Below are 25698 nucleotides of genomic sequence, written 5' to 3' on the forward strand. Positions count from 1 at the left end.
CTTGTTGTTGGTGTATAGGAATGCCACTGACTTCTGTGCATTGATTTTATATCCTGCCACTTGACTGAATTCCTGTATGAGTTCTAGCAGTTTTGGGGTGGAGTCTTTGGGATTTTCCACATAAAGTATCATATCATCTGCAAAGAGTGAGAGTTTGACTTCTTCTTTGCCGATTTGGATGCCTTTGATTTCTTTTTGTTGTCTGATTGCTGTGGCTAGGACTTCCAATACTATGTTGAATAGCAGTGGTGATAGTGGACATCCCTGCCACGTTCCTGACCTTAGGGGGAAAGCTCTCAGTTTTTCCCCATTGAGAATGATATTCGCTGTAGGTTTTTCATAGATGGCTTTTATGATATTGAGGTATGTACCCTCTATCCCTATACTCTGAAGAGTTTTGATCAAGAAAGGATGCTGTACTTTGTCAAATGCTTTTTCTGCATCTATTGAGAGGATCATGTGATTCTTGTTCTTTCTTTTGTTAATGTATTGTATCACGTTGATTGATTTGCGGATGTTGAACCAACCTTGCAGCCCAGGGATAAATCCCACTTGGTCGTGGTGAATAATCCTTTTAATGTACTGTTGGATCCTATTGGCTAGTATTTTGGTGAGAATTTTTGCATCCATGTTCATCAGGGATATTGGTCTGTAATTCTCCTTTTTGATGGGGTCTTTGTCTGGTTTTGGGATCAAGGTAATGCTGGCCTCATAAAATGAGTTTGGAAGTTTTCCTTCCATTTCTATTTTTTGGAACAGTTTCAGAAGGATAGGTATTAATTCTTCTTTAAATGTTTGGTAGAACTCCCCTGGGAAGCCATCTGGCCCTGGGCTTTTGTGTTTTGGGAGATTTTTGATGACTGCTTCTATTTCCTTAGTGGTTATAGGTCTGTTCAGGTTTTCTATTTCTTCCTGGTTCAGTTTTGGTAGTTGATACATCTCTAGGAAATCATCCATTACTTCCAGGTTATCTAATTTGTTGGCATAGAGTTGCTCATAATATGTTCTTATAATTGTTTGTATTTCCTTGGTGTTGGTTGTGATTTCTCCTCTTTCATTCATGATTTTGTTGATTTGGGTCATTTCTCTTTTCTTTTTGATAAGTCTGGCCAGGGGCTTATCAATCTTGTTAATTCTTTCAAAGAACCAGCTCCTAGTTTCGTTGATCTGTTCTACTGTTCTTTTGGTTTCTATTTCATTGATTTCTGCTCTGATCTTTATTATTTCTCTTCTCCTGCTGGGTTTAGGCTTTATTTGCTGTTCTTTCTCCAGCTCCTTTAGGTGTAGGGTTAGGTTGTGTACTTGAGACCTTTCTTGTTTCTTGAGAAAGGCTTGTATTGCTATATACTTTCCTCTTAGGACTGCCTTTGCTGTATCCCAAAGATTTTGAATAGTTGTGTTTTCATTTTCATTGGTTTCCATGAATTTTTTTAATTCTTCTTTAATTTCCTGGTTGACCCATTCATTCTTCAGTAGGATGCTCTTTAGCCTCCATGTATTTGAGTTCTTTCTGACTTTCCTCTTGTGATTGAGTTCTAGTTTCAAAGCATTGTGGTCTGAAAATAGGCAGGGGATGATCCCAATCTTCTGGTACCGGTTGAGACCTGATTTATGACCTAGGATGTGATCTATTCTGGAGAATGTTCCATGGGCACTAGAGAAGAATGTGTATTCTGTTGCTTTGGGATGGAATGTTCTGAATATGTCTGTGAAGTCCATTTGGTCCAGTGTGTCATTTAAAGTCTTTATTTCCTTGTTGGTCTTTTGCTTAGATGATCTGTCCATTTCAGTGAGGGGGGTGTTAAAGTCCCCCACTATTATTGTATTGTTGTTGATGTGTTTCTTTGCTTTTGTTATTAATTGGCTTATATAATTGGCTGCTCCCATGTTAGGGGCATAGATATTTACAATTGTTAGATCTTCTTGTTGGATAGACCCTTTAAGTATGATATAGTGTCCTTCCTCATCTCTTATTACAGTCTTTGGTTTAAAATCTAATTTGTCTGATATAAGGATTGCCACCCCAGCTTTCTTTTGGTGTCCATTAGCATGGTAAATGGTTTTCCACCCCCTCACTTTCAATCTGGGGGTGTCTTTGGGTCTAAAATGAGTCTCTTGCAGACAGCATATCGATGGGTCTTGTTTTTTAATCCAATCTGATAGCCTGTGTCTTTTGATTGGGGCATTTAGCCCATTTACATTCAGGGTAACTATTGAAAGATAGGAGTTCAGTGCCATTGTATTGCCTGTAAAGTGACTGTTACTGTATATTGTTTGTGTTCCTTTCTGGTCTATGTTGCTTTTAGGCTCTCTCTTTGCTTAGAGGACCCCTTTCAATATTTGTTGTAGGGCTGGTTTCGTGTTTGCAAATTCCTTTAGTTTTTGTTTGTCCTGGAAGCTTTTTATCTCTCCTTCAATTTTCAATGACAGCCTAGCTGGATATAGTATTCTTGGCTGCATATTTTTCTCATTTAGTGCTCTGAATATGTCCTGCCAGTCCTTTCTGGCCTGCCAGGTCTCTGTGGATAAGTCTGTTGCCAATCTAATGTTTCTACCATTGTAGGTTACAGATCTCTTCTCCCGAGCTGCTTTCAGGATTTTCTCTTTGTCTCTGAGACTTGTAAGTTTTACTATTAGATGTCGGGGTGTTGACCTATTTTTATTGATTTTGAGAGGGGTTCTCTGTGCCTCCTGGATTTTGATGCCTGTTTCCTTCCCCAAATTAGGGAAGTTCTCTGCTATAATTTGCTCCATTATACCTTCTGCACCTCTCTCTCTTTCTTCTTCTTCTGGGATCCCAATTATTCTAATGTTGTTTCGTCTTATGGTATCGTTTATTTCTCGAATTCTGCCCTCGTGATCCAGTAGTTGTTTATCTCTCTTTTTCTCAGCTTCTTTATTTTCCATCATTTGGTCTTCTATCTCACTGATTCTTTCTTCTGCCTCATTTATCCTAGCAGTTAGTGCCCCCATATTTGATTGCACCTCATTAATAGCCTTTTTGATTTCTACTTGGTTCGATTTTAGTTCTTTTACTTCTCCAGAAAGGGTTTCTCTAATAACTTCCATGTTTTTTTCAAGCCCAGCTAGTATCTTTAAAGTGATGATTCTGAACTCTAGATCTGACATCGTACTAATGTCCGTATTGAGTAGGTCCCTGGCAGTCGGTACTACCTCTTGTTCTTTTTGTTGAGGTGATTTTTTCCGTCTTGTCATTTTGTGCAGAGGAGAATAGATTAATGAGAGAACAAAATGCTAGCAGGGTAACAACGTCCCCAGAAAATATACTCTAAACAAATCAGAAAAGACCTGAAGCAGTGGGAAAAGAAAGGGAAAGAGAGAAAAAAGAAAAGGAAAGAAAAAAAGAAAAAAGAAAAAGATAAAGATAAAAACAAACAAAAGCAGAACAAAACAAAACAAAACAAAAACAGAATGTGATCAAATATGATCAGGCTGGATTATAGATCAGTGCCACACCCTAGATTTTGGGTGTATTTTGGTCTGTTAAAAGAAAGTCCCTCCCAAAATTTTAAAGAAAGAAAAACTTATATATGTACAAAAATAAGGGTTGATATGATGAAGGGATGGAATATGACTGTAAAGATGGAAATTATAAAAAATTTTAAAAAAGGATTTGATAAGTTGTTTGAAAAAAGAAAGAAGAGGATTAAAAAAAAAAAAAAAGAAAGAAAGAAAAAAGGGAGAGAATATGATCAGGCAGGGGAGTAGAAAAAAAACCATACACTAGAGATTTAGAGTATATTTTGATCTGTTAGAAGAAACTATCTCAAGATTTTAAAGAGAGAACAACTTATATATATATGCCAAAAATACGGGTAACTACTATGAAGGGATAGAATATGACTTTAAAAATGAAAAATAAAAATGTTTTTTTTTAAAAAAGGGATTGATAAGATGTTGGTTGAAAAAGGGAAAAAGAAAAATTCAAAAAAAAAGAAAAAAGGAAAAAAGAAAAAAAGACAGTTAAAAAAAATAATTAACTTTGAAAGACTAAAGAATCATGGTAAAAAAGCCATGAATTCTATGTGCAGTGTTCCCCTAGTGCTGGAGTTCTGCCGTTCTCATTGATCGGTAAACTTGGTCTTGGCTGGCTGTTCTTGCTGATCTTCTGGGGGAGGGGCCTGTTGCCGTGGTTCCCAAATGTCTTTGCCGGAGGCAAAATTGCCCCGCCCTTGCCGGTCCGGGCTAAGTAATCTGCTCGGGTTTGCTCTCCGGAGCTTTTGTTCCCTGCAAGCTTTCCGTACAGCTTTGGAGGCGGAGAGTGAAAATGGCAGCCTCCCAGTCTCCGCCCCGGCGGAGCCGAGAACTCGGGGTCCCGCTCCTCAGCGAGCCCCCAGAGAAAAGCAGTCAGTCACTCCCGTCTCCCCGGTCTCCGGCCACACTCCGCGCTCACCCGGCCTGTGACCGCGCCTTTCTATCTGGCACCCGACCCCGGGTAGAGTCTCCAAACCCAGCAGATCCCCGCGGTGCGCTCCCGCACCTCTCCTCCCGGGGGAAGAAGGTGAGTCTCCCCGGATCTGCCGCTTGTTGGGTCCCTGCTGGAGGAGCAGTGGCCTGACTGTGCCGCGGATCACGGTCTATGACAACCCCGAGCTGAGAGCCCGCGCCTGGGCTCCGTCTCTGCAGCCGGCTTCCCTGCTCCGATACTTGGGAGCTCTGCCGCACTCAGGCACCCCCGGTCTTTCTGTGATCCCGAGGGTCCTGAAACCACACTGTCCCGCGAGGGTTCCACCCCCCACTTCGCCACCAGAGTGACGTCCCTCAGCGGAGCAGACTTTTAAAAGTTCCGATTTTGTGCTCCGTGGCTCTATCACTTGCCAGAAGCAGCCGTCGGAGGCCCCTCCCCCGCCGTCTATCCTCCCGAATATCGCCTCGGATTCACTTCTCCGCACGTCCTACCTTCCAAAAAGTGGTCGCTTTTCTGTTCAGAGAGTTGTTGCTCTTCTTTTCTTTGATCTCCTGTTGAGTTTGTAGGTGTTCAGAATGGTTTGATCCCTATCCAGCTGAATTCCTGAGAGGAGACGAAATCCAGGTCTCCTACTCCTCCGCCATCTTGCTCCGCCCCCTGTAAGTTCTTTATAGATTTGGGTACTAACCCTTTATCAGATATGTCATTTGCAGATATCTTCTCCCATTCCATAGCTTGCCTTTTAGTTTTGTTGATTCTTTCCTTTGCTGTGCAGAAGCTTTTAATCTTGTTGAAGTCCCACTAGTTCATTTTTGCTTTTGTTTCCCTTGCCTCCTGAGACGTGTCTAGTAAGAAATTGCTGCCAAGGCCAAAGAGGTTGCTGCCTGTGTTCTCCTCTAGGATTTTGATGGATTCCTGTCTCACATTTAGATCTTTCATCCATTTTGAATTTATTTTTGTGTATGATATAAGAAAGTGGTCCAGTTTCATTCTTCTGCATGTGGCTGTCCAATTTTCCCAACATCATTTGTTGAAGAGACTGTCTTTTTTCCATTGGATATTCTTTCCTGCTTTGTCGAAAGTTAGTTGACCATATAGTTGTGGGTCCATTTCTGGGTTCTCGATTCTTTTTTTTTTTTTTTTTTAAAGATTTTTTATTTATTTGACAGAGAGAGAGATAGCGAGAGCAGGAGCACAAGCGGGGGAGTGGGAGAGGGAGAAGCAGGCTTCCCGCCAAGCAGGGAGCCCGATGTGGGACTCGATCCCAGGACCCTGGGATCATGACCTGAGCCGAAGGCAGACGCTTAACGACTGAGCCACCCAGGCGCCCTGGGTTCTCGATTCTATTCCATAGATCTATGTGTCTGTTTTTGTACCAGTACCATACTGTCTTGATCACTACAGATTTGTAATATAACTTGAAGTCTGGAATTGTGATGCCTCCAGCTTTGCTTTGCTTTTTCAAGATTGCTTTGGGTATTCAAGGCCTTTTGTATTTCCATACAGATTTTAAGATTGTTTGTTCTAGCTCTTTAAAAAAAATGCTGGGGGCGCCTGGGTGGCTCAGTTGGTTAAGTGTCTGCCTTCAGCTCAGGTCATGGTCCCAGGTTCCTGGGATCAAGCCCCACATCAGGCTCCCTGCTCTGCGGGAAGCCTGCTTCTCCCTCTCCCACTCCCCTTGCTTGTGTTCCCTCTCTCGCTGTCTCTCTCTGTCAAATAAATAAATAAAATCTTAAAAAAAAAATAATAAAAATAAATAAAAATTTAAAAAATGCTGTTGATATTTTGGTAGGGATTACATTAAATATGTAGATTGCTTTGGGTAGTATAGATATTTTAATAATATTTGTTTTTCCAGTCCATGTGCATAGAATATCTTTCCATTTCTTTGTGTCATCTTCAGTTTCTTTCATTAGTGTTTTATAATTTTCAGAGTACAGGCTTTCACATCTTTGGTTAGGTTTATGCCTAGGTAGCTTATTATTTTTGGTGCTGTTGTAAATGGAATTAATTCCTTAATTTCTCTTTCTGCTGCTTCATTATTGATGTATAGAAATGCAACAGATTTCTGTACATTGATTCTGTATCCTGTGACATTACTGAATTCGTTTTTCAGCTCTACCCAATTTTTTGGTGGAGTCTTTCAGGTTTTTTTATGTTTAGTATCATATCATCTGCAAAGAGTGGAAGTTTTACTTCTTCTTTGCTGATTTGGATGCCTTTTATTTCTTTGTGTTGTCTGATAGCTGAGGCTAGGGCTTCCAGTACTATGTTAAATAACAGTGGTGAGAGTGGACATCCCTGTCTTGTTCCTGACCGTAGAGGAAATCTCTCAATTTTTCCCCATTTAGGATGATATTAGCTGTGGGTCTTTCACCTATGGCCTTTATTATGTTAGCATTATCTTTTTTAATCCTGGTACACCCAAAGTATAATCACAGTGCATAGACAGAAATGAGCTCTAAAAGGTTTATCTTTTTACCTGAATGGTTAAAGTTGCATCAAAAGACAAGAAAACCTTCAATGAATCAACATGTGAAGTATCACATGCATGTTAGCTATTGAAAATAATATTTGTGGAGCTCGTAAAAATAGTGTTATCTAAATACAAATTTAAGGGACGCCTGGGTGGCTCAGTCGGTTGGGCGTCTGCCTTCGGCTCGGGTCATGATCTCGGGGTCCTGGGATCGAGTCCCACATCGGGCTCCTTGCTCAGTGGGGAGTCTGCTTCTCCCTCTGCCTGTCGCTCCCTCTGCTTGTGCTCGCTCTCTTTCTGACAAATAAATAAAATAAAATAAATCTTAAAAAAAAATAAATACAAATTTAAAAGAGCTGTTAACATGAGTGGAGCATGTACAATATACGAGGGGCTGTGCCAGTTACTTTATATGCTTATTTCAGTGAGACCTCACAGTAACCCTATAAGGAAGATACTATTAATACCCTATTTCCAAACTTTATCAATTTGTAGGTATGACACAACTATTTTCATTTTATATTTAAAACAATTTGATCCTAGGAAAGGTAAGTCAGTGTTATATATTTTATCTGTATATCATATATCATCAAGTTAAAATCTGTTTAAGTGTTTATGAATTTCTGCAATAAAATAGTTTAAATATAGCTAGTGGGAATCATGCTGCAATGTTAACTTTTCTGTTTTTAGGGTTTGGACAGAGGATCCAAAGGCCAAATTTCCACTTTTAGCAGTTTTATTTCAACTGTTAACCAGAAGAAAGAAGCCGCTGAAAACAGAAGTTCACCTACACATCTTGTTTTCCCTAACATCAAGAATGGTAAAATAATAATAATGATGATTATTAAAAGTACACATAGTCTGTGTATTTTGGCTGAAAATATATTATCAAACTATTAAAAAGTAGTTTTTTCGTAGGTGAAGTTAATTAATACAATATGAAAAAGAAATAAGCTGTATAAATATTTACAGAAAGGAGCGAAATTGTTATTTTTAGGTGATTGTTACCTAGGGTAAGGTATGAATGAGATACAAAGCTCATGAATAATAGAATTTGGTTAGGCAGCCAGACACTATACAAATATATGAAAATTCAGTATATTTCCTTTACTTGAGGAATAATCAATTAGAAGACTTGATGGAAAAATAATGAAATACTTAGAAATAAACCTAAAAGAAAGTGAGCTAAACCCATATGAGGAAAACTGTAAGACTTTATCAAAAGACTAAAAGGTTGTGGGATGGAAAAACAGCAAGATGTCAGGTATACCCAGTTTACTCTCTACATTTAATACATTTTTCAGCAGTTTTGGGGCGGAGATATTAAAATGATGCTCTATGTGATCTATAAGAATCAGTGTCCAAGAAGATGCAAGCAAAAATCATGAGGGAGCCCATTCCCCTGTAGTACACATATTATAAAGCTATTTTAATTGCAGTACTGCCGCAAAGACAGCCAAATAAATCAGTAAAATACATAGTACATAAGTGGTATTCAGTTATTCAAAAAATGGAATTAGGATGACTGGCTAACCTGTTGAAAATAGTAACTTGAGATTTTTTTAAACTACAAAAGTACTAGAAGAAAACACAGGAGGTTATTTATATAAAAAATCTCTTGGCATGATAACAATGCCAAGAGCCATAAAACAAAAAATTGACAAGTTTCAGTATATAAGAAAATTTAAAACTTCTGTAGGAATATTTTAAAGTCATAAAGTATAAACACCTACAAATGTCATACATAGTCTGTGAAAAACATATCCTTGATCATAAAGACTATTAATAAATCAATAAAATGAACATTCCAATGAAGAAAAGGCAAAGGATCTGAACAGACTAATCAAAAGAGGAAAAATATGAGCAATAACTACACATGTGAAAGGATGCTCAATCTCACTTGTTTTTAAAGAAGTACAAATTACAATAAAAAGTTTACATTTTCCTCTGTGGTTGCAGAGAATGAAAGGATTTATATCTGTGATGTTGTCTACAGAATGTGAAAATTGGCACTTTTATGAAGGGCTGACTTAGAGTACTATGTCTCTATTAAGAAAAATGTGATATGTGTATAAAGTGTCTAGGAGAAGTGCCCACAGTACACTGTAAAATAAAAAACACAAGTTACACATAATAGGTAGAATATGACTCCAGGTTTTTAAGAGTAGGGAAACCTTTTATACTTCTTTGAGCATATAAAGAGGTATGGAAGGATGCCCACCAATCAGTTTAATGGTTTCCTCGGGAGAGTAGAATTGGGTGTATATTATAAATATGCTTTATTTCTCTGTACAACTCTGTATTGTTTTGTCACAGGAAACATCAATTACTTGCATAATTTTAATTTCCCCTGGCCTATAACAAAACAAATCTGCAAAGGTTTAAATGTCCCTGCACCCAAACAACATAGAACAATCCTAGAAATGTGTAAGGACATAGTTTTTGGTAAATTGTTTGTGTCCATAGCTGTGTGTGGCATAAATTCTTCTCACACAGATTTTCGGTTGATACTCCATGCTAGTGCTAACTTTTGCAGGTTAGCATTTACCTTATTTCATTTATCAACCTTTGCCTTTGATAACTTCTTTCCTCCTGTATTTATGCACTCAGTGTACACACATATACACACACGCATGTTCTATCCCCTCAGTCTGACTCCAAGGAGGCACTAGTGCCCTTCATGTCAGTCCCCCAACCCACAACAAAACAAAACAAAGCTGCAATTGTGGTACCATTAAAGAAATAAAGAAAATGAGCCTATTTGATGGGGAGAGGAATTGAGAGAAATGATATATATTTTAGACATGTTAACTAGATAACAACTGTAAATTATATTCGTGTATTATTTGTGTATACGTTACTTTATCTGAGCCTTGCAACAATCACATAAAATAGAATAGATACTAGAATCCCTGTTGTATTAGTTTTCTATTTCTGTATAACAAATTACCACAAACCTAATGGTTTAAAAGCAACACCCATTTATTAGCTGATGGCTCTTTAAGTCAGACGTCTTGGTGAGTGTGGCTGGGTTTTCTGCTCAGGGTCTTACAAGGTGTTGGCTGGGCTGGGCTCTTGGGGAGGAATCCTCCTCCCAGCATCTTCAGGTTGCTGGCAGAATCCCTGCTGACTATCAGCCAGGGCTGCTCTCAGCTCCTAAAGAGACCACTTATACAGTCTGCCACCTCTGCTCACAGACCCTCTTGGAATATTGTAGCTTTGTGTTTTAAGGCTGGTAGCAGGAGCCCTTGTGTTGAATCCCCTTCATGTTTCCAGTCTGACTTTGTCTTTTGCAACCAGTGGGAGAAAACTCTTTGCTTGTAGAGGTCTCATGTCATTAGGTTTTGCGTACCTGGATAATCTCCCTATTTTAAGGTGAGCCAATTAATTATTTATATCTGCACAGTCCCTTTTGTCATGTAATGCAATGTAATCCTGATGGGACACCAGAAAGCTGAGACTCATGCCGGCGATCTTAGTTTCTGTTTATCACACCATTTTATAAGTATGGAAACAGGGTCAGAGAGGGTAAATGACTTGGCTGAGGTCACTGCTAAGTGTCAGAACCAAAATTCAATCCACATTTTGTGACAAAACCCTTGTTCCTCTATCTGACAGATAGAGGAAATTCCTGATTGACTTGTTTCTCTTGCCTGATTAATCATACCACATTAATCATACAACTCTAATTACATCATCTTCATACTCCCTAATGCTTCCAAAATTAAATAAAAAATTTTTACCTTGACGCTCAAGGACGTTCAAAATATGACAGCTTTTCAACGTGATCTCCCACTTTTCTCCTACATATAACTACATTTTAGCTATTCTCCTGGATGCCTCATACCTTACCTCAGAGATTTTGCCAGTTTGTTCCCACTGCCTGGAATGCACTCTCCCCTCTTTTCCATCTGACACATCCTGTCCTTCAAAGCTACTTCTTTCTTAAACCTTTGCTGATTCTCTCCAACCAGATATAGTTCTTCCCTCCTTTGACTTTCCATTTAGGTTTTCTTTTGTTATTACCTCTTATCAGTCACGACGTCTTATGTGTTATCATTCGAATACTATTAACTCTTAGACTGTATGTTCCATGCGGGAATAAATACCTTTGTAATCCCCGCAGGCCCCAGGCAGTTACCTGTCCATCAGAGGGTCTTACAGGTACAGTTGACCAGTTGACTCTTGAATGACACAGGTTTGAACTGCATAGATCTACTCATATGCAGATTTTTTCAATAAATATAGTACAGTACAGTGAATGTATTTTCCTTGTGATTTTCTTAACATTTTATTTTTCTAGCTTATTATTTTAAGAATATGGTGGTGTATGATACATATAACATACAAAATACATTGTTAACCAACTGTTTATGTCATCAGGAAGGCTTCCAGTCAATAGTAGGCTATTAGTAGTTAAGTTTTGGGGGAGTCAAAAGTTATACATGGATTTTCAACTGCACGAGGGGTTGGCGCCCCTTCCCCCACATTGTTAAAGGGTCAGCTGTATTTATTGCATAGAGTCAAACAAGAGAGAACCCAGGATGGAGGAAATAGCTCTCAGAGCGGATGTGCCAAAGCAGTAACATCAGCTGCAACAGTAACTCCATATCGTGCTTTCTATGTGCCACTCCTGGTTCTGAGCGCCGTACATATGTGAATCCGTTTAGTCCTTATTGCAGCTGAAGGTTGGAATTCTTTTCCCATTTCAAAGTCAAGAAAACTTAAGCCACAGAGAGTTTTAAGTGACTTGCCCTGCATGAACTTACATAGCTAATGAATGGCAGACATAGAAAAAGGAAGAGAGCCAAGGGTAGTTTTGGATAAGGCCTTCATTAAAAGAAGAGTTGGTATAAGAAAAGAGAGTGAGTCTTGAAAGAGGGAAAAGAACCGTGTTGTGCTGTGACTTAGAAATCAGGGGAGAAGAGGGACGCCTGGATGGTTCAGTCAGTTAAGCATCCAACTCTTGGTTTTCAGCTCGGGTCATGATCTCGTGTGTCGGGAGATCAAGCCCCACATGGAGCCCTGCGTCAGGCTCCATGCTCAGTGGGGAGTCTAGTTGAGATTCTCTCCCTCTGCCCCTTCCCCAACTTGCACGCGCGCACTCTCTTTCTCTAAAATAAATAAATGAATCTTTAAGAAAAAGAGAAATCAAGGGAAAAGAAAATTTAAAGAAGAGGATTTGGTCTACGATGTCATTGCTAAGTGAGGACAAGATGAATAAGCACTGAGACAATGCCAAGGATTTGTTGTTTAATGTGTTTATTGGTGACTTTTAAAAGAACGGTTTCAGTAGGATGGTATGAGGAGAATTCAGATTATAGAAAGTTAAGGGGCAGATTAGTGGCGAGGATGTAGGGGCAATGTAGACTGCCTAGCTTGAACTGAAGATTAGCTTGAACTGAAAGAAAAGCAGGGTCTTGCAGCGTAGTGTGGTCAAGGGAAAGGATCTAATACAGAGGGAGAGACTAAAGTTGCAGTAGGAAAATAGAATAATAAAATGAACTAGTAGAATAGAGAAGTGGTATAAGGATAGGATCAAGGAAAAATGCAAAGCATAGGGGTTGAGATGTCAGCTCCAGCAAGGTTAGAAGAGCACTTATTACTCACACTGTGGAATTAGAGGGAAGAGAGGAAGTAGGAAGAGGAAATGGAAGTAGGAAACTCAGTTCTTCTCACCTTGAATTCACTAATCTCCTTGGAAGGTATATTAGTTTCCTTCCGCTGCTATAACATAGAACATAAACTTGATAGCTTAAAACAACAGAATTTTATTCTCTCATGGTTCTGGAGGCTAGAGGTCTGAAATCCATGCATTGGTGGAATTGGTTCCTTTTGAAGGTTCTTAGAATCTGTTCCATGCCTCTGTCCTAGCCTCTGGTGATTACCAGCAATCCTTGGTGTCTCTTGGCTTGTAGATGCGTCTCTCCAATCTTCGCCTCTGCCTTCACATGGCATTCTTTCCTGTATGTCTTTCTGTGTCCAAATTTCCCTCTTCCTGTAAGGATACCAGTCACTGAATTAGGGCCCACCCTAATCCAGTATGACTTCATCTTAATTTGCTTGCATCTACAAAGACCCTTTTTCTAAATAAATAAAATCTTTAAAAAAAGGGCGGGGGGGTGCCTGGGAGGCTCAGTCATTAAGCATCTGCCTTCGACTCAGGTCATGATCCCAGGGTCCTGGGATTGAGCCCCGCATCGGGCTCCCTGCCCGGCGGGAGGCCTGCTTCTCCCTCTCCCACTCCCCCTGCTTGTGTTCCCTCTCTCACTGTGTCTCTCTCTGTCAAATAAATAAATAAAATCTTTTTTTTTAAAAAAAAAAAGACCCTTTTTCCAAATAAGGTCACATTCACAGGTCTTAGGGTTTAGGACTTCAAAATATCTTCAAACATATCTGTGTGACAGACACACACAGTTCAGCCTACAACGGTGTTGAGAATCTTAAGGACTTTGAAATGTCTGCTATGGAGAATGATAGTCAAAAAGAAAGTCATGAATAGCTCTAACCTTTTTCGTTTGGACTGTTTGTTCAAGTTCAATAGCCTTTTCTTCCACGCTGATTCCTTTATTCCATTCTGTCTATACTAAAATCCTGATGTCTGAACCAACTTGTTTGCCCACAACCTACCTGCCTCCTCCTTGGGTGGATGCATTGACTCTGAATATGGTCCATCTGTTTGAGCCGCCACACTTGTCTCTTTTTCCCTCTCATCTGTGCCAGTCTTATGGAATCTGGGTTCATCAAGTATACAAATACTTGGAGTATTTGTATACACCACTCTAGAGGAATAGACCTCTTAGCAGACTTCTTTTACTTTATTGGAACTCCTAGTGCTGACTTCTCCCAGCTGTTTTGTCTGGATGCCACCTGGATTCAGGTGTGACTTGGAGTTCATATGTCAGGGCTGCTGCAGAAAGAATTCCTTTATTGAATGGGAAGTTAGTCAAGTCTTCCCAATGTAAGCATGTTTATAATTCCTTATCTTTTGGGAAGCCTCTTTTACTTGCCAGTAAGATTGTTTTCTCAAAGATGCATCATTCTTGGCAGTTATTACAGTTTCCTCCCTCTTCTCTGGTAGCAGGACCTATGCTGGGTATTCTCTAACAGCTTGTCTCCCCATCTGATCTTCAAGTGGTATTAGAGAAGCTGCAAAAGCCCAGCGTGGGTTTACCTAACAGCTGAGGGATGCCTTTCCTCCCTGTAGATCACATGACTAGGTCTGCCTGTCGAGTTGGCTGTCCTTTTGGAGATCAGAGAAGTGTAGGAGTTTTACCTACTACAACAGCTGTTAGGGATGATACATCTTCAGAAAAACAATATAAATGGTAAGTAATGGTGGAGGGGGATTAGCACTACGTTCTCTCTTATTCTTTTGTATCTTCCTTCTAAAGTGATTATGCCCCCTGTCAGACTTCTTTGAAACATCTTTAAACAGCACAGAACATCTTTAAAAGAAATGAAGCAATTTCTCCCCATCTCTTTTATAATGTCTTTGCACTCTTGGTAATTCAGAAAAGAGTAGACAGGAACTCTAACGTTTACCTCAAGGACACTGTTCCTCTCCCAGCTCAGTGCATTTCATGAGTTTACTCTAGAAGAGCCCTAATAGGACATAGTGAGCCCTGCAGTTTTCTACCTAACTCTGGAGAAATGCGTCCCATGATCTTTGCCACTGTGAAATAGCTCAGGGAAAAACAAAGCGGTCTTTAGCTCAAATGGTGATTGGATCTTTGTGTGGTGGTGTCCTATAATCTCTACACCATGAAGCACCACAGAGTTTTCACAGTTCCTCCAAGAGCAACTTTTAGAGGCAGACAGAGAAACAAGCTGTTAGAAGAATCCCAGCGCAGGACTTGCCATCTGGGGAGAGACAAGGACTTGAAATAGCTGCTTTAGGAATCTTACCCTAGAATAAGTATCTCCAAAGCCTCAAATGACCCCATCTCCAGGTTTCTATGGAGAATGAACTGATTTTAGACTAAATCTCCAAAATCCTTCCCTGGGTCAGAGTGAGTACCTTGGACTTGACTTTTCCTAACTGTGCCTAGGGGAGAAGTATATCTGTCAAGAACTTAGAGTATCCTGCTGCATTTATTTGTTTACTTATCTGTCTCTTTACTAGTCTGTAGTAAATTCTTAAGCTTCTATTTTGGAGAGGGGAAGAGCTATTCTTTTTATTTTTTATATTGAAGTTAATTTTTTGAATAGGTAACACATTTGTGTGTTTCAAAAAAAAATAAAAAATAAAAACTATAAAAACAGTATGTTTCTGACATCCTGTTTTTACATTCTTCCCTGCTGTCTTGTATTCTTTCCTGTGTTTCTTTATGTAAATGAAAGCAAATAAAATATACATTCTCATTTCCCACCTTTTCTTAAGGAAAAGGTAACTGCATATGCATTGTATATGTATATGCACCTTGTTTTTAGTTAGTATATCCTGGATACTTTTCTATATCAGTACATAAAGAGCTCCCTTATTCTTTTTTATAATTGTATTCCGCTGTATAGGATGTACTATAACTTATTTAATAAGATCCTATTAAAAGAAATGAGTTGTGTCCATTCTTTTACTAAACAATGCCACAGTGAATGAATGTGTACATATGTCTTTTTGTGTTTCTGAGATATTCTGAGAAGTGGGATTATTGGGTCTGAGAGTAAATGCATCTGCATTCTCCTTGAATTTTTAATTCATCTGTGTATCTCCAGGATCCAGCCTCTATGGTACATAAAGTCTTTACTCAGTAAATAGTTTACTGAATGAGGAAATATACAGGAGACAGTTTTTCTGGGTTTCTGGTCAGTTTTCCCTGTTGGAATGTCAGACCCATCTCCATAATAAATTCTCTAAGATATGTCCAGCTTAAGACATCTGTTCCACTAGAGGTAACCTTCTGGAAAAGGGACTTTTGAATATTTTTATAACTAGACCCATAAAAGAACATTTCACCTGTGTTTTTGGTTGTAGTTTTACAAACATAAACATCATTGAACTTAGTAAAAAGTACATCTCCAAAAACTAATGAATATATTGCAATATATTTGGCTCTGGTGGCTAAAGTCCTGTGAGTCAGAGTTTTTTTTCCCCCCCTTTTTCCTTTCTCTCTCCCACCTTCAATTTTATTTTTTGCCAAATGTTTAGAAAAGTCACCCTGTAGACAATGATGTTAACACCACCTGTTATGACTAATCCACTCTGGTCTCCCTGTTTCAGTTGAGCAGGAACACAAGCAGGGGGAGTGGGAGAGGGAGAAGCAGGCTTCCCGAGGAGCAGGGAGCCCGATGCGGGGCTCGATCCCAGGACCCTGGGATCATGACCTGAGTCGAAGGCAGATGCTTAACGACTGAGCCACCCAGGCGCCCCTTTGTAGCTCATTTATTACCTGCCTCGTACCCACACACTGTAAATTATGATATCAAATAAGAACTGAATATTTGAGTTAATTACTACCAGTAAGTGTCATTGTGACCTTAGACATTATACTTCGCCCTCATGAGCCTTCATTTGCTCATTTATAGAATGAGGAATTGGGGCATTATGAGTTGTAAAATATCCTCTACACCAGAGTTTTATGATTTAAAGGTTTCATTTTCAAACATTGATTTTGTTTGATCCTTGTTGAGTTTTGTTTTGACCTTCCATAGTTTACCAGGTCCTACTTCATGTAAATTTAGGGTTCAGTTTTGCTACTTGTTTTTATGCAGGTAGAAGATTTGGCATTATTTAATAGTGGAAAATACATGGGTGTGTAACTTATCCGGATGGGTTTGAATCCTGGCTCTGTAATTTATGATCCTGGAAAAGTTATTTAACCTCTCTGTGCTTGTTTTTCCATCTGTAAAATAGCATAATAAAGAAGCTACCTCATAAGGTTGTAAGGATAAATGAAAAAAAGCATTTAAAAGCATTCAGTTCCACGCCTTATGAAATTCAGTAAATATGAGTGATAATATTATGGGCAGCTAAGTTGTAGGGAAGGGATTGTGATGGGCAGGAGTTTCTATTACTCTTATTTCGTGGGTAACTGCACAAATTTTTAAAACTTTGAAACATCACACATCCAGAAGAATGTAATCAAGAGTAGCATATGGTTTTAGTAATAATAAAAGGAAAGCACATGAACTTAGTGCTAAAATTAAGAAAACGAATATTACAAGCTCCTGTGAACCCACCCAGTTGCATTGCCCTTCCTTTCTGTCCAGAGGTAACTACTATTCCCTTGATTTTTTTAAAAAATGGTTTTGTTGTCTTTATACGTTCCTATAAACAGTATACCACTTAAATTATATCTCTAATTATACACACACACACACGCACTGCTTAGTTTTGAAAAACAGAATAGCAAGCACAAACCTTGGATGTGTAAGGGACAATATTGCCACTATTAGGTGAAGAGATGATAGTCTGAATAGTCTCTGAATCAGATCTGGCTTCAGCTTCCGCAAGAATGTATGAGTCCTTTCTGGAGAAGTGAGCAAGGTCATGAGTGAATCCTGGGAAACAAAGGACAACTATTGGCATATCTGACAGAGCTGTGATTTGTTGGACTATCTGTGTATTAGATGTCTGGCAGAAATACGACCTCTCCAGCTGTCAGGAGTACCCCAGGTTAAAGCAGTGAGGTGAATTGAGTGCCCTCAGCTGATTCAGATAGCACAGCAAGAAATGGAGAACAGGGGTTTCATCACCCCACTGGCAAGACAAGCCAAAGTACAGATAACAGTCTGGGCTGGGCTCACCTATTCCTTCTATCTTCAGTTACAAAAGAAGAGTACAGAGGTAGTCAGGGTCTTGGTGATGGCAGGCATCAAAATTACTCACTCTTAGGCCACTCTGTTCTAGTGTGTGCAGAGTACATCTCTCACCTTCCTGTCCTTTGTATAAGGTATCTGTCTCTCTAGAAGCTTGTAGAATCATCTCTTTGTCTCGGAGAGTCTGAAATTGCACAGAGCTGTGCTTGGTGTGGGTCTAGTTTCATCCCTTTTGCTACATGTTTGGTAGGCCCTTTTCCTCTAGTAGTTCATGTCCTTGAATTCCAAGAAGTTTTCTAGAAATTTTTATTGATGATTTCCTCCCATCTGCTGCTGCTTTCTTTCTGGGTCCCCTATTATTCAAAAGCCAGACCTTCTGAACTCCTAGTTTTCTTATTTTTTTTCACTTCTATTTTCCATTTCTTTATCCTTTTGCTATATATTTTAGGGCATTGCCTCAAAACACTTCTACTAAGTATTTTGTTTCTGCTAATATGCTTTTTTTTTTTTTTTTTTAAGATTTATTTATTTATTTGAGAGAGTGAGAATGAGAGAGAGAAAGAGTACATGAGAGGGGGGAGGGTTAGAGGGAGAAGCAGGCTCCTCGCCAAGCAGGGAGCCCGATGCGGGACTCGATCCAGGGACTCCAGGATCATGACCTGAGCCGAAGGCAGTTGCTTAACCAACTGAGCCACCCAGGCGCCCCACCGCTAATATGCTTTTAATGAACAAGAATTCTTTTTTCCCTCTCTGAATATTTCTTCTTTATAGAACCCTCTTATTTCCTGGTTCTACTTTTATCCCTCTAAGTAAATTAGTGATAGGTTTTTATTTTTATGTATGTATGTATGCATGTATTTTAATCTTGAGGGTTTTTTGGGGTGTTGTTGTTGTTGTTGTTGTTTTATGCTTATCATGCCATGAATTCATAGGGAATGGGTTCCAGCAGCTCAGGCTCCTTTCCATTGGTTCTTACAAAATGTGCTTTGCTGGGTGGAGCAGGCTGGCGCTTCAGTTGGACCCAAGTACCTTTCTCTTCAGCTTCCTTCTTTGATCATTTTCCTTCATGAGCTTCAAGAAGCTGTCTCGGCTCTTTGAGTGCTTAATATGCTCAATACCTACATTAATTCTCTTGGCAAGAATCTTGCCTTTAACTTGCTTGTTTACAACAATGCCAACAGCAAGCTGGGTAATACTGTAGACTCTTCCAATTTTGCCATCGTAACATCTGTGGGGCATTCCTTTTTGAACAGTGCCCATTCCTTTGATGGTGACAATATCACCTTTCTTGTAGATTGGCATCTATGTGGCCAAAGGCCATGTTTTCTAAAAGGCCTAGAGAACATATAGTGGGTGCCTTTCCCCTTGCCCTATGAGTTGATGGTTTTGGCAAATTACTGGAAGATGGTGGTTCCGGTGAAAGGCTAGTGATAGGTTTTTACATTTTTTCCCTCCCTGCATGATTCCTGACTCTTCCAGGTTGCTCTTGTTTATTTGTTTTGGTTTCCACAATATTGGAATCCCTTGAAGGCTTAGCTGAAACACTTGCCCCTGGCCTTTTCATGGACTGCTTGGCTTCCTCACAGCATGGCGACTGGACTCCAAGGTCGAGCACCCCAAAAAGAGACAGCCAAGCAGAAATTGTATTGCCTTTTGTAACCTACGAAACCTACAGCATCTCTCTGTCACATTTTCTCATTAGTGGGGACCCACTAAGGCTGGCCCACATTCCAAGGGAGAAAAGTTAGACTCCATCTTTTCATGAAGGAATATAAAAGAATTTATGGACTTATTTTAAAACGACCACATCATGTGAATGTAAAATCCCAAAAGAGAACCCAGATCTTTTGACTCTTTTTTTAGAACTTTTTCTTATACCCTGTTGTAGAACACAAGTCGTAACTAAAATCAGGTGTTTAGATGACATATGCATGTTAAGTGTCCATGCTGCTTCAATTTCTCTATTAGATGTCCTCATATAGTTCACTCTAACAGAGAATTGTCTTTAACTCTTTTGATTGGTTTATAAGTCCTATCCATTTTGTTCTTAAATAGTTGTAGAGGTGGAAGTTAGAAATTATTAAACTAGTGGTTTTCAAACCTATTGTTATTTTTTATTTTCATAGCAAAACACTTTTTTGAAAACTAAAATTTTTCTTAGAGCATCATTATATTAGGCAGAGAAAAACTGAGCTGCTCTGAATAAGCACATCCACCAGAGCCAGTCCCATGAGGTGGCCCTTGAAGTTCTTTGGAACCTTGGGAACAGCTGACTTAGGTAATTTCTTTTATGTTATAATGGCAAAATTAAGGCCTAAGGAGTTTCAGTGACATGTCTAAGGTTATGAAAGTTAGTAACTGAGCCAACAACAGGACCAAGTCCCCTACTTCCAAGGCTGGTGCTTTTTGTTGTTGTTGTTACTTTATTATTTACTTAATTACACATTCTTCGGGATAAAGCTTAGAGTATAGCATTTTGCAACAGTGTGTCACCAGCAGCAAAGCTTTTAAAACAGTAATTCCTTTCCAGCAATAGAGGGACAAGGAGCAGGCCCAGGGCCCTCCTACTGAACACCCAGCCTCCATAGAGGCTCTCGTTTACCTCTGAGGCTGCCCTTGCCCTCTGTGCTCCGCGGCCAGGAGCAACCTTCAGCGTCCTAATCATGTGGCCGATTTAAAACGTCAGTCTTAATTTTGGTGGCTACGGTTGTGGAAAACCACATATTACTAGTTTCCAACCAGAGTCAGCTTATGATAGCTTCTTGAAAACAGTGAGTGAGCTGGCAAAATTTGGCTGATAATCTCACACCATTATACATAGTTGTATTATGATCTTCACGTTTTTTTCAGTATACTTCCAGCCCCCACCAGAGCTCTTACTCTTCTTGCACTGGCTTCAAGTGTTTTACTTAATGTTTCTAAGCAACCAACTAAAATTGGCAGCACTATATTAAAAGCAAGGGAAATGATTACTGCTTATCAATTTAGCACTCAGTGTTCCCAAGTATTGGCTGAATGAAACCAAAATGACAGGTTTTCACTGATAAATATATTTTGGCTTTTTTTCAGTGTATTTACGGTATTCTATATGGCAGAAAAACCTGCATGTGATAGAACAAAGAATTGCCTGTTCTATTTATAATATCAGTTTGAGATTTAATTAATCTCTCATCACCACATTTATTGATTTTCTCTTTTGAATTAGATTTTAATAACCATCTGTGAGAACAGACTGAAAGCCTGTCTCTGGAAACAATGCCTTGGTATTTAGGGACAGGAGAGCAGCTGTGAGCTGTTGTTCTTCCTTTCTTAATAGCTGAATGTCACATTCTGTAGTTTGGCTTTCATTCACTAATGTGAGCAAACGATCTGCCTTTCTTTCTGACTCAAGTTCCATTTACATAGTACGTTAACATTCTGTATTATTCTTCAGTCTGAGTTACCTTGTGACCTGAAAATAAATCCTGTCTGGGCCTCTGGTTCTAATTTCACCCTATAATCCTCTTGGCCTTAGCATTACTATTTCTCTTATATAAGATCTTCCCACTCTCAGGCTTTGCCAAAATGCAGTTCTCTTACTAACTAAAATTTCACTCTTCTTCCACCTCAGCATGGTATTAATAAAAATGAGTGGGTATAAAAATGTGTATATATGCTCTGTGAGTGAATAAGTTAATTTATATTTGAATGAGTCTGTGTGTATCTAATAGTGGGTGTTTATAGCCAGGTTGGGAAAGGTGTGTGGGAAGGGATAGGAAAGGGTAAGCCTGGTGAAGAGGAAGAGAAACTGTAGAGGAGCCTCACTAGTAACAAGACTAGTGTTGGAGAGAGGAGACTATCATCTGTTTCTTTGCTGCTGAGATGCCCATTTCTTTCTTACTAATAAAGATTTCCAAACATAAGAAATCATTTGTAGAAATCTCTAATTTTACTTGCTAATGAATTGAACCTCTGTCCAATATGTGCCTAAAGTAAAAATTACTAGAAATTGGATATTTCCGTATTTAATAAAGGGTATAAAAATCAGTTATAGAAGTGAATTAAAGACATTTAATGTTTTGTACTGTCAGCACCATTGTTCTCTCCTAATACCAAACAGTGTTTCTCAGTGTGACCCTCAGACTGGCAGCATCAGCATCATCTGGTAACATGTTAGAAATACAAATTCTTGGGCCCCACCCCAGACCTACTGAATCACAAACTCTGGGGAAAGGTCTAGTAATCTGTGTTTTAACAAGCTCTCCATGTGATTCTGATCTACAGTAAAGGTCAAAAATCATTGCTTTTAATTATAAGAAATTGGCATCTCTGTAGTATCTTCTAATATGAAAGATATTTTACTGTAAAATATACCCTAACACTAATGAAATTTATCTTAGTTTATTGAAGTTATAGATCCAAGAATAGGTATTTGATTGGGTGAGTGGATAAGGAAGGAAAGACCTTATAGCTATGTTCCTACCGTGATGATTAGATAATAGCTATGTTTGCTTAGTTGAAAATATATCCTGATTACAGAAGAGTAGAATTAAATTCTACATATGTACATTTCACATTGTAGAATTTAGAGTATATAAAATATTCACCTGTTCGGTTGGTTTGGAAGTATTAACAATTTTGAGAAAATACAATGACCAAAATAAAATGCTTAGTAGATGGGCTCAACAGCAGAATGGAGGAGACAGGAATAAATGAGCTGGAATATAGAACAATAGAAATTACCCAATCTGAGCAATAGACAGAAAATAGACTAGAAAGAAAACGTGAATTATCTCAGAGACCTGTGGGACTATAACAAAAGAGGATACCTTCTTGTCATTGGTGTCTTGGAAGGACAGGAGAAAGAGGGTAGGCTGAAAAAGTACTCAGAAATGACTGAAAGCTTCCTATATTTGGCAAGAGATATAAACCTATAGGTTCAAGAAACTGAGCAAACCACATACAGGATAAACCCAAAGAAATCTATGTCAAGACATGTGATAATTTAACCTATGAAAACTAAAGACCTCTGAAAAGCAGCCAGAGAAACACAACACCTTACCTATAGGATAAGATAATCATAAACCGAGAACAGTGAAGAGATATAAAAGGTACAATTTCTACACTTCACTCCAACTGGTAAAATGGTAACACCAGTAGACTCTGATAAGTTATGTGTATATAACATAATATTTAGAGCAAATGGAATTCTAAAAAATGTTCAAGTAACCCACAAGAAGATAGGAAAAACTTAAAAAATATAAAAAAAATAAAATAAAATGACAAACTTAAGCCCTAATAGATCAACAATTACATTAAATGTAAATGGTCTAAAATACATCAATTAAAAGAGATTGGCAGGGTAGATTAAAAACATGACCTAACTGTATGCGGTCTATAAGAAACTCAATTCAAAGATAACAGTATAGGCAGGTTGAAAGTAAAAGGATGGGAAAAGATATATAGTAGTGGCTATATTAATACCAGATAAAGTAGACTTAAAACAAATTACTGGAGAGAGAGGGGGACATTATATAGTGATAAAACTGGACTTATAGGAAACAATTAGAAATATTTTTTTAATTTTAAAATTTTTTAAAATTTAGAAATAAAACAGAAGGAACACAAAAAAACATACATACCAGATAATGCCTTAAGAGAACTAGAAGATGAAAAGAAGGAAATGTTTAAAATTTAAAAAGAAATGAAAAAGAGCTAAAAAAGAAATTAAAATTGAAATAGGAAGTCTAACATCTGGGTAATTGGAGCAAGGAGGGACTTGATAAGACTCTATTCCTCAACGGGTTAATGGTTTCAGAGGTGTTTATCTTATAACAACTCATTAAGCCATCCATTCCTTTTGTGAGATTTTTCTGTATTTGTTTTGTTTTACAATTAAAAGATTATGAAATGCAACAAAAAGGCAAACGGTGAATGGGCAAATATTTGCAAAGAAAAAAACAGAAAAATGTCATGCAAATTGATTTTTTTAAAAAGCTAAAACTATAATAAAGAATTACAGAGGATGTAAATAAGTGGTTTACATATATTCAAAAAGGTAATAAACACTAAAAACATTGAGCCTCACTGAAATACTTCTTGGAAGACAACTTTCGGGAAAGGAACAAAGGAAATAAACTTTATTTATATCTTATCTGTGGATAACTTTTAATTTAAGATATGGCCTAATATCTGTTGTGGGTGAAGTTGGGGTTGGGAGGGACTGGTGGCAATAGAGCCTTCAGGAGGTGCCCTTTACTGTGGTAGGATTTCTGTTATATGATCCCAAGGTGAATGCAATACAAAATAATTCACTTGTTTTCTGTTCATGTTGAGTTAGCCTGACATTTTATAATTTGGAAAATTTTTACTACTAATTACATTGAATGCTTTTTTATACTTCACAGTGAGAGACCTACCACCAATTTGCCTTGATGTTAGACAAAAACAGCGTGTTTCTATAGATGCATTACCATCTGAAATGAAGGCCCCAGTTCTTTCAGAATCTGTCCTTCCTAACCAGTCCAAAACTATGAAAGACTTTCAGTAAGTTTCAGCTCACTGTTAATATGTAGACGTATAGTCATCTAATGCCAGTACTCTACATAATTTAATATTTTTGTGTGAGAAATTGAACTTGTGGCTCGTTATAAGGCATTGGTCAAGAGTGAAGACACAAAAGACTAGATGTCTCAAGTTGAATGTGAAAACAAATGTATAAGTAACAGGTAAGGGGTAGGTAATGTTGCAACAAAAGAAACAACACTAAATAAGAGAATATGAGTTAAAACAGACAAAAGGAGATAAAGATGGTGATAAAATAATAAAATGTTTCCTTTTTAAAAAATATTATTTCATCTACTATGTGACACATAAACCATAAAAGCTGTGTCACTACTGAAAATAATCCAATGAATACTGAAGGACTAAGTGATAATGAGAAAGTAGACAGAGAAAGTAAACAAAATCTCTCAAGTTTGGCTATGAAGTAAAGGAAAGAAAGTGTTAATTGTGAGGAGCATGTCAAGAATGACCTTTTTAAAAAGCAAGTAAATGGAAAGCTGAATAAATATCATGATCCATTTAAGAATTATAAGTTCATAAACTATATTTATATAATTGGAACATATTGTATTCAGCTTCAGTATTTCAAATTACATGTTTGGTGACATTTATTTTTAAAGAAGTAATGCTATTTTATCTGAATAATATTTCTATCTGTTATAGTTAATGTTTGTTTTCATTTTAGGGAAGATATGGAAAAAGTTAAGTCATCAGGAGATTGGAAAGCAGTACACGATTTTTATCTAACAACATTTGATTCTTTCCCAGAACTAAATGCTGCATTTAAGGTAATAACACAGAAAACACATTTTTCACTTTTAGTTTTAAATTTTCCAAAAAAAGATACAATAACTTAGCTCTTTTTCTACCTAATATTGACTTAAGCAGCTGTTTAAACATATATACATATTAATTTCGGAAAGTATACATATCACAAATAAATATTACTTAAGTGATATCTTAAAGATTGTTTGCATTTGTACTAATGATGATGTTTGACTCCATTCTTTCAGTTTTAAAAAACAAAGTGATTATACTGGCTAATTGAACATGATAATAAAAAATAAATATTAAAAAGTGATTAAAATAATTCTTATACATTCATTTTTATTTCTAGCAGCTTTGCCCAAAAGTTCTTTTTCATCATCCTACTAAAAAAATATTAGAAATTATGAAGGAATAGTTATGGTTCAAAATTACTAAGAACAGTCCTTAAATGTTATATACACTTAATTCATTAATTGAATTTGCAGAAAGATGCCACCGCCTCCTTTAATACCATTGAAGACTCTGGGATTAATGCTAAATTTGTGAATGCTGTATATGATGCCTTACTTAATACTGTAAGTATTATTTATAAACAGATGCAAACAGTATAATTCTTTGTCTCTTTTGTATTTCAAAAGCAGCCACACAAATATTGTAATAATCACCTTGTAACATAATTATATAATTGTACAGTAAATTTAGTTGGAATTCTCAGAAAGTTAGG

General features: G+C 37.9%; 1 protein-coding gene across 5 annotated transcripts in view; it reads left to right on the plus strand.

Annotated features, from left to right (window-relative positions):
• The window catches only part of HECTD2 (HECT domain E3 ubiquitin protein ligase 2), a 105133-nt gene that overhangs the window by 44951 nt on the left and 34484 nt on the right, over positions 1–25698 (plus strand). For all 5 annotated transcript variants that reach the window (XR_004302680.1, XM_032432198.1, XM_032432197.1 and 2 more), the window contains exons 2-5: positions 7596–7725; positions 24050–24188; positions 24892–24994; positions 25460–25549. Coding sequence is in view for 4 of the 5 variants with exons in the window: in XM_032432197.1 (XP_032288088.1) it covers positions 7596–7725; positions 24050–24188; positions 24892–24994; positions 25460–25549 (462 nt within the window). In the remaining variant the exon portion in view is untranslated. The remainder of the gene's footprint in view (positions 1–7595; positions 7726–24049; positions 24189–24891; positions 24995–25459; positions 25550–25698) is intronic.

This window comes from Phoca vitulina, unplaced genomic scaffold, assembly GCF_004348235.1.
Source record: "Phoca vitulina isolate PV1807 unplaced genomic scaffold, GSC_HSeal_1.0 scaffold48, whole genome shotgun sequence".
Taxonomy (NCBI): Eukaryota; Metazoa; Chordata; class Mammalia; order Carnivora; family Phocidae; genus Phoca; species Phoca vitulina.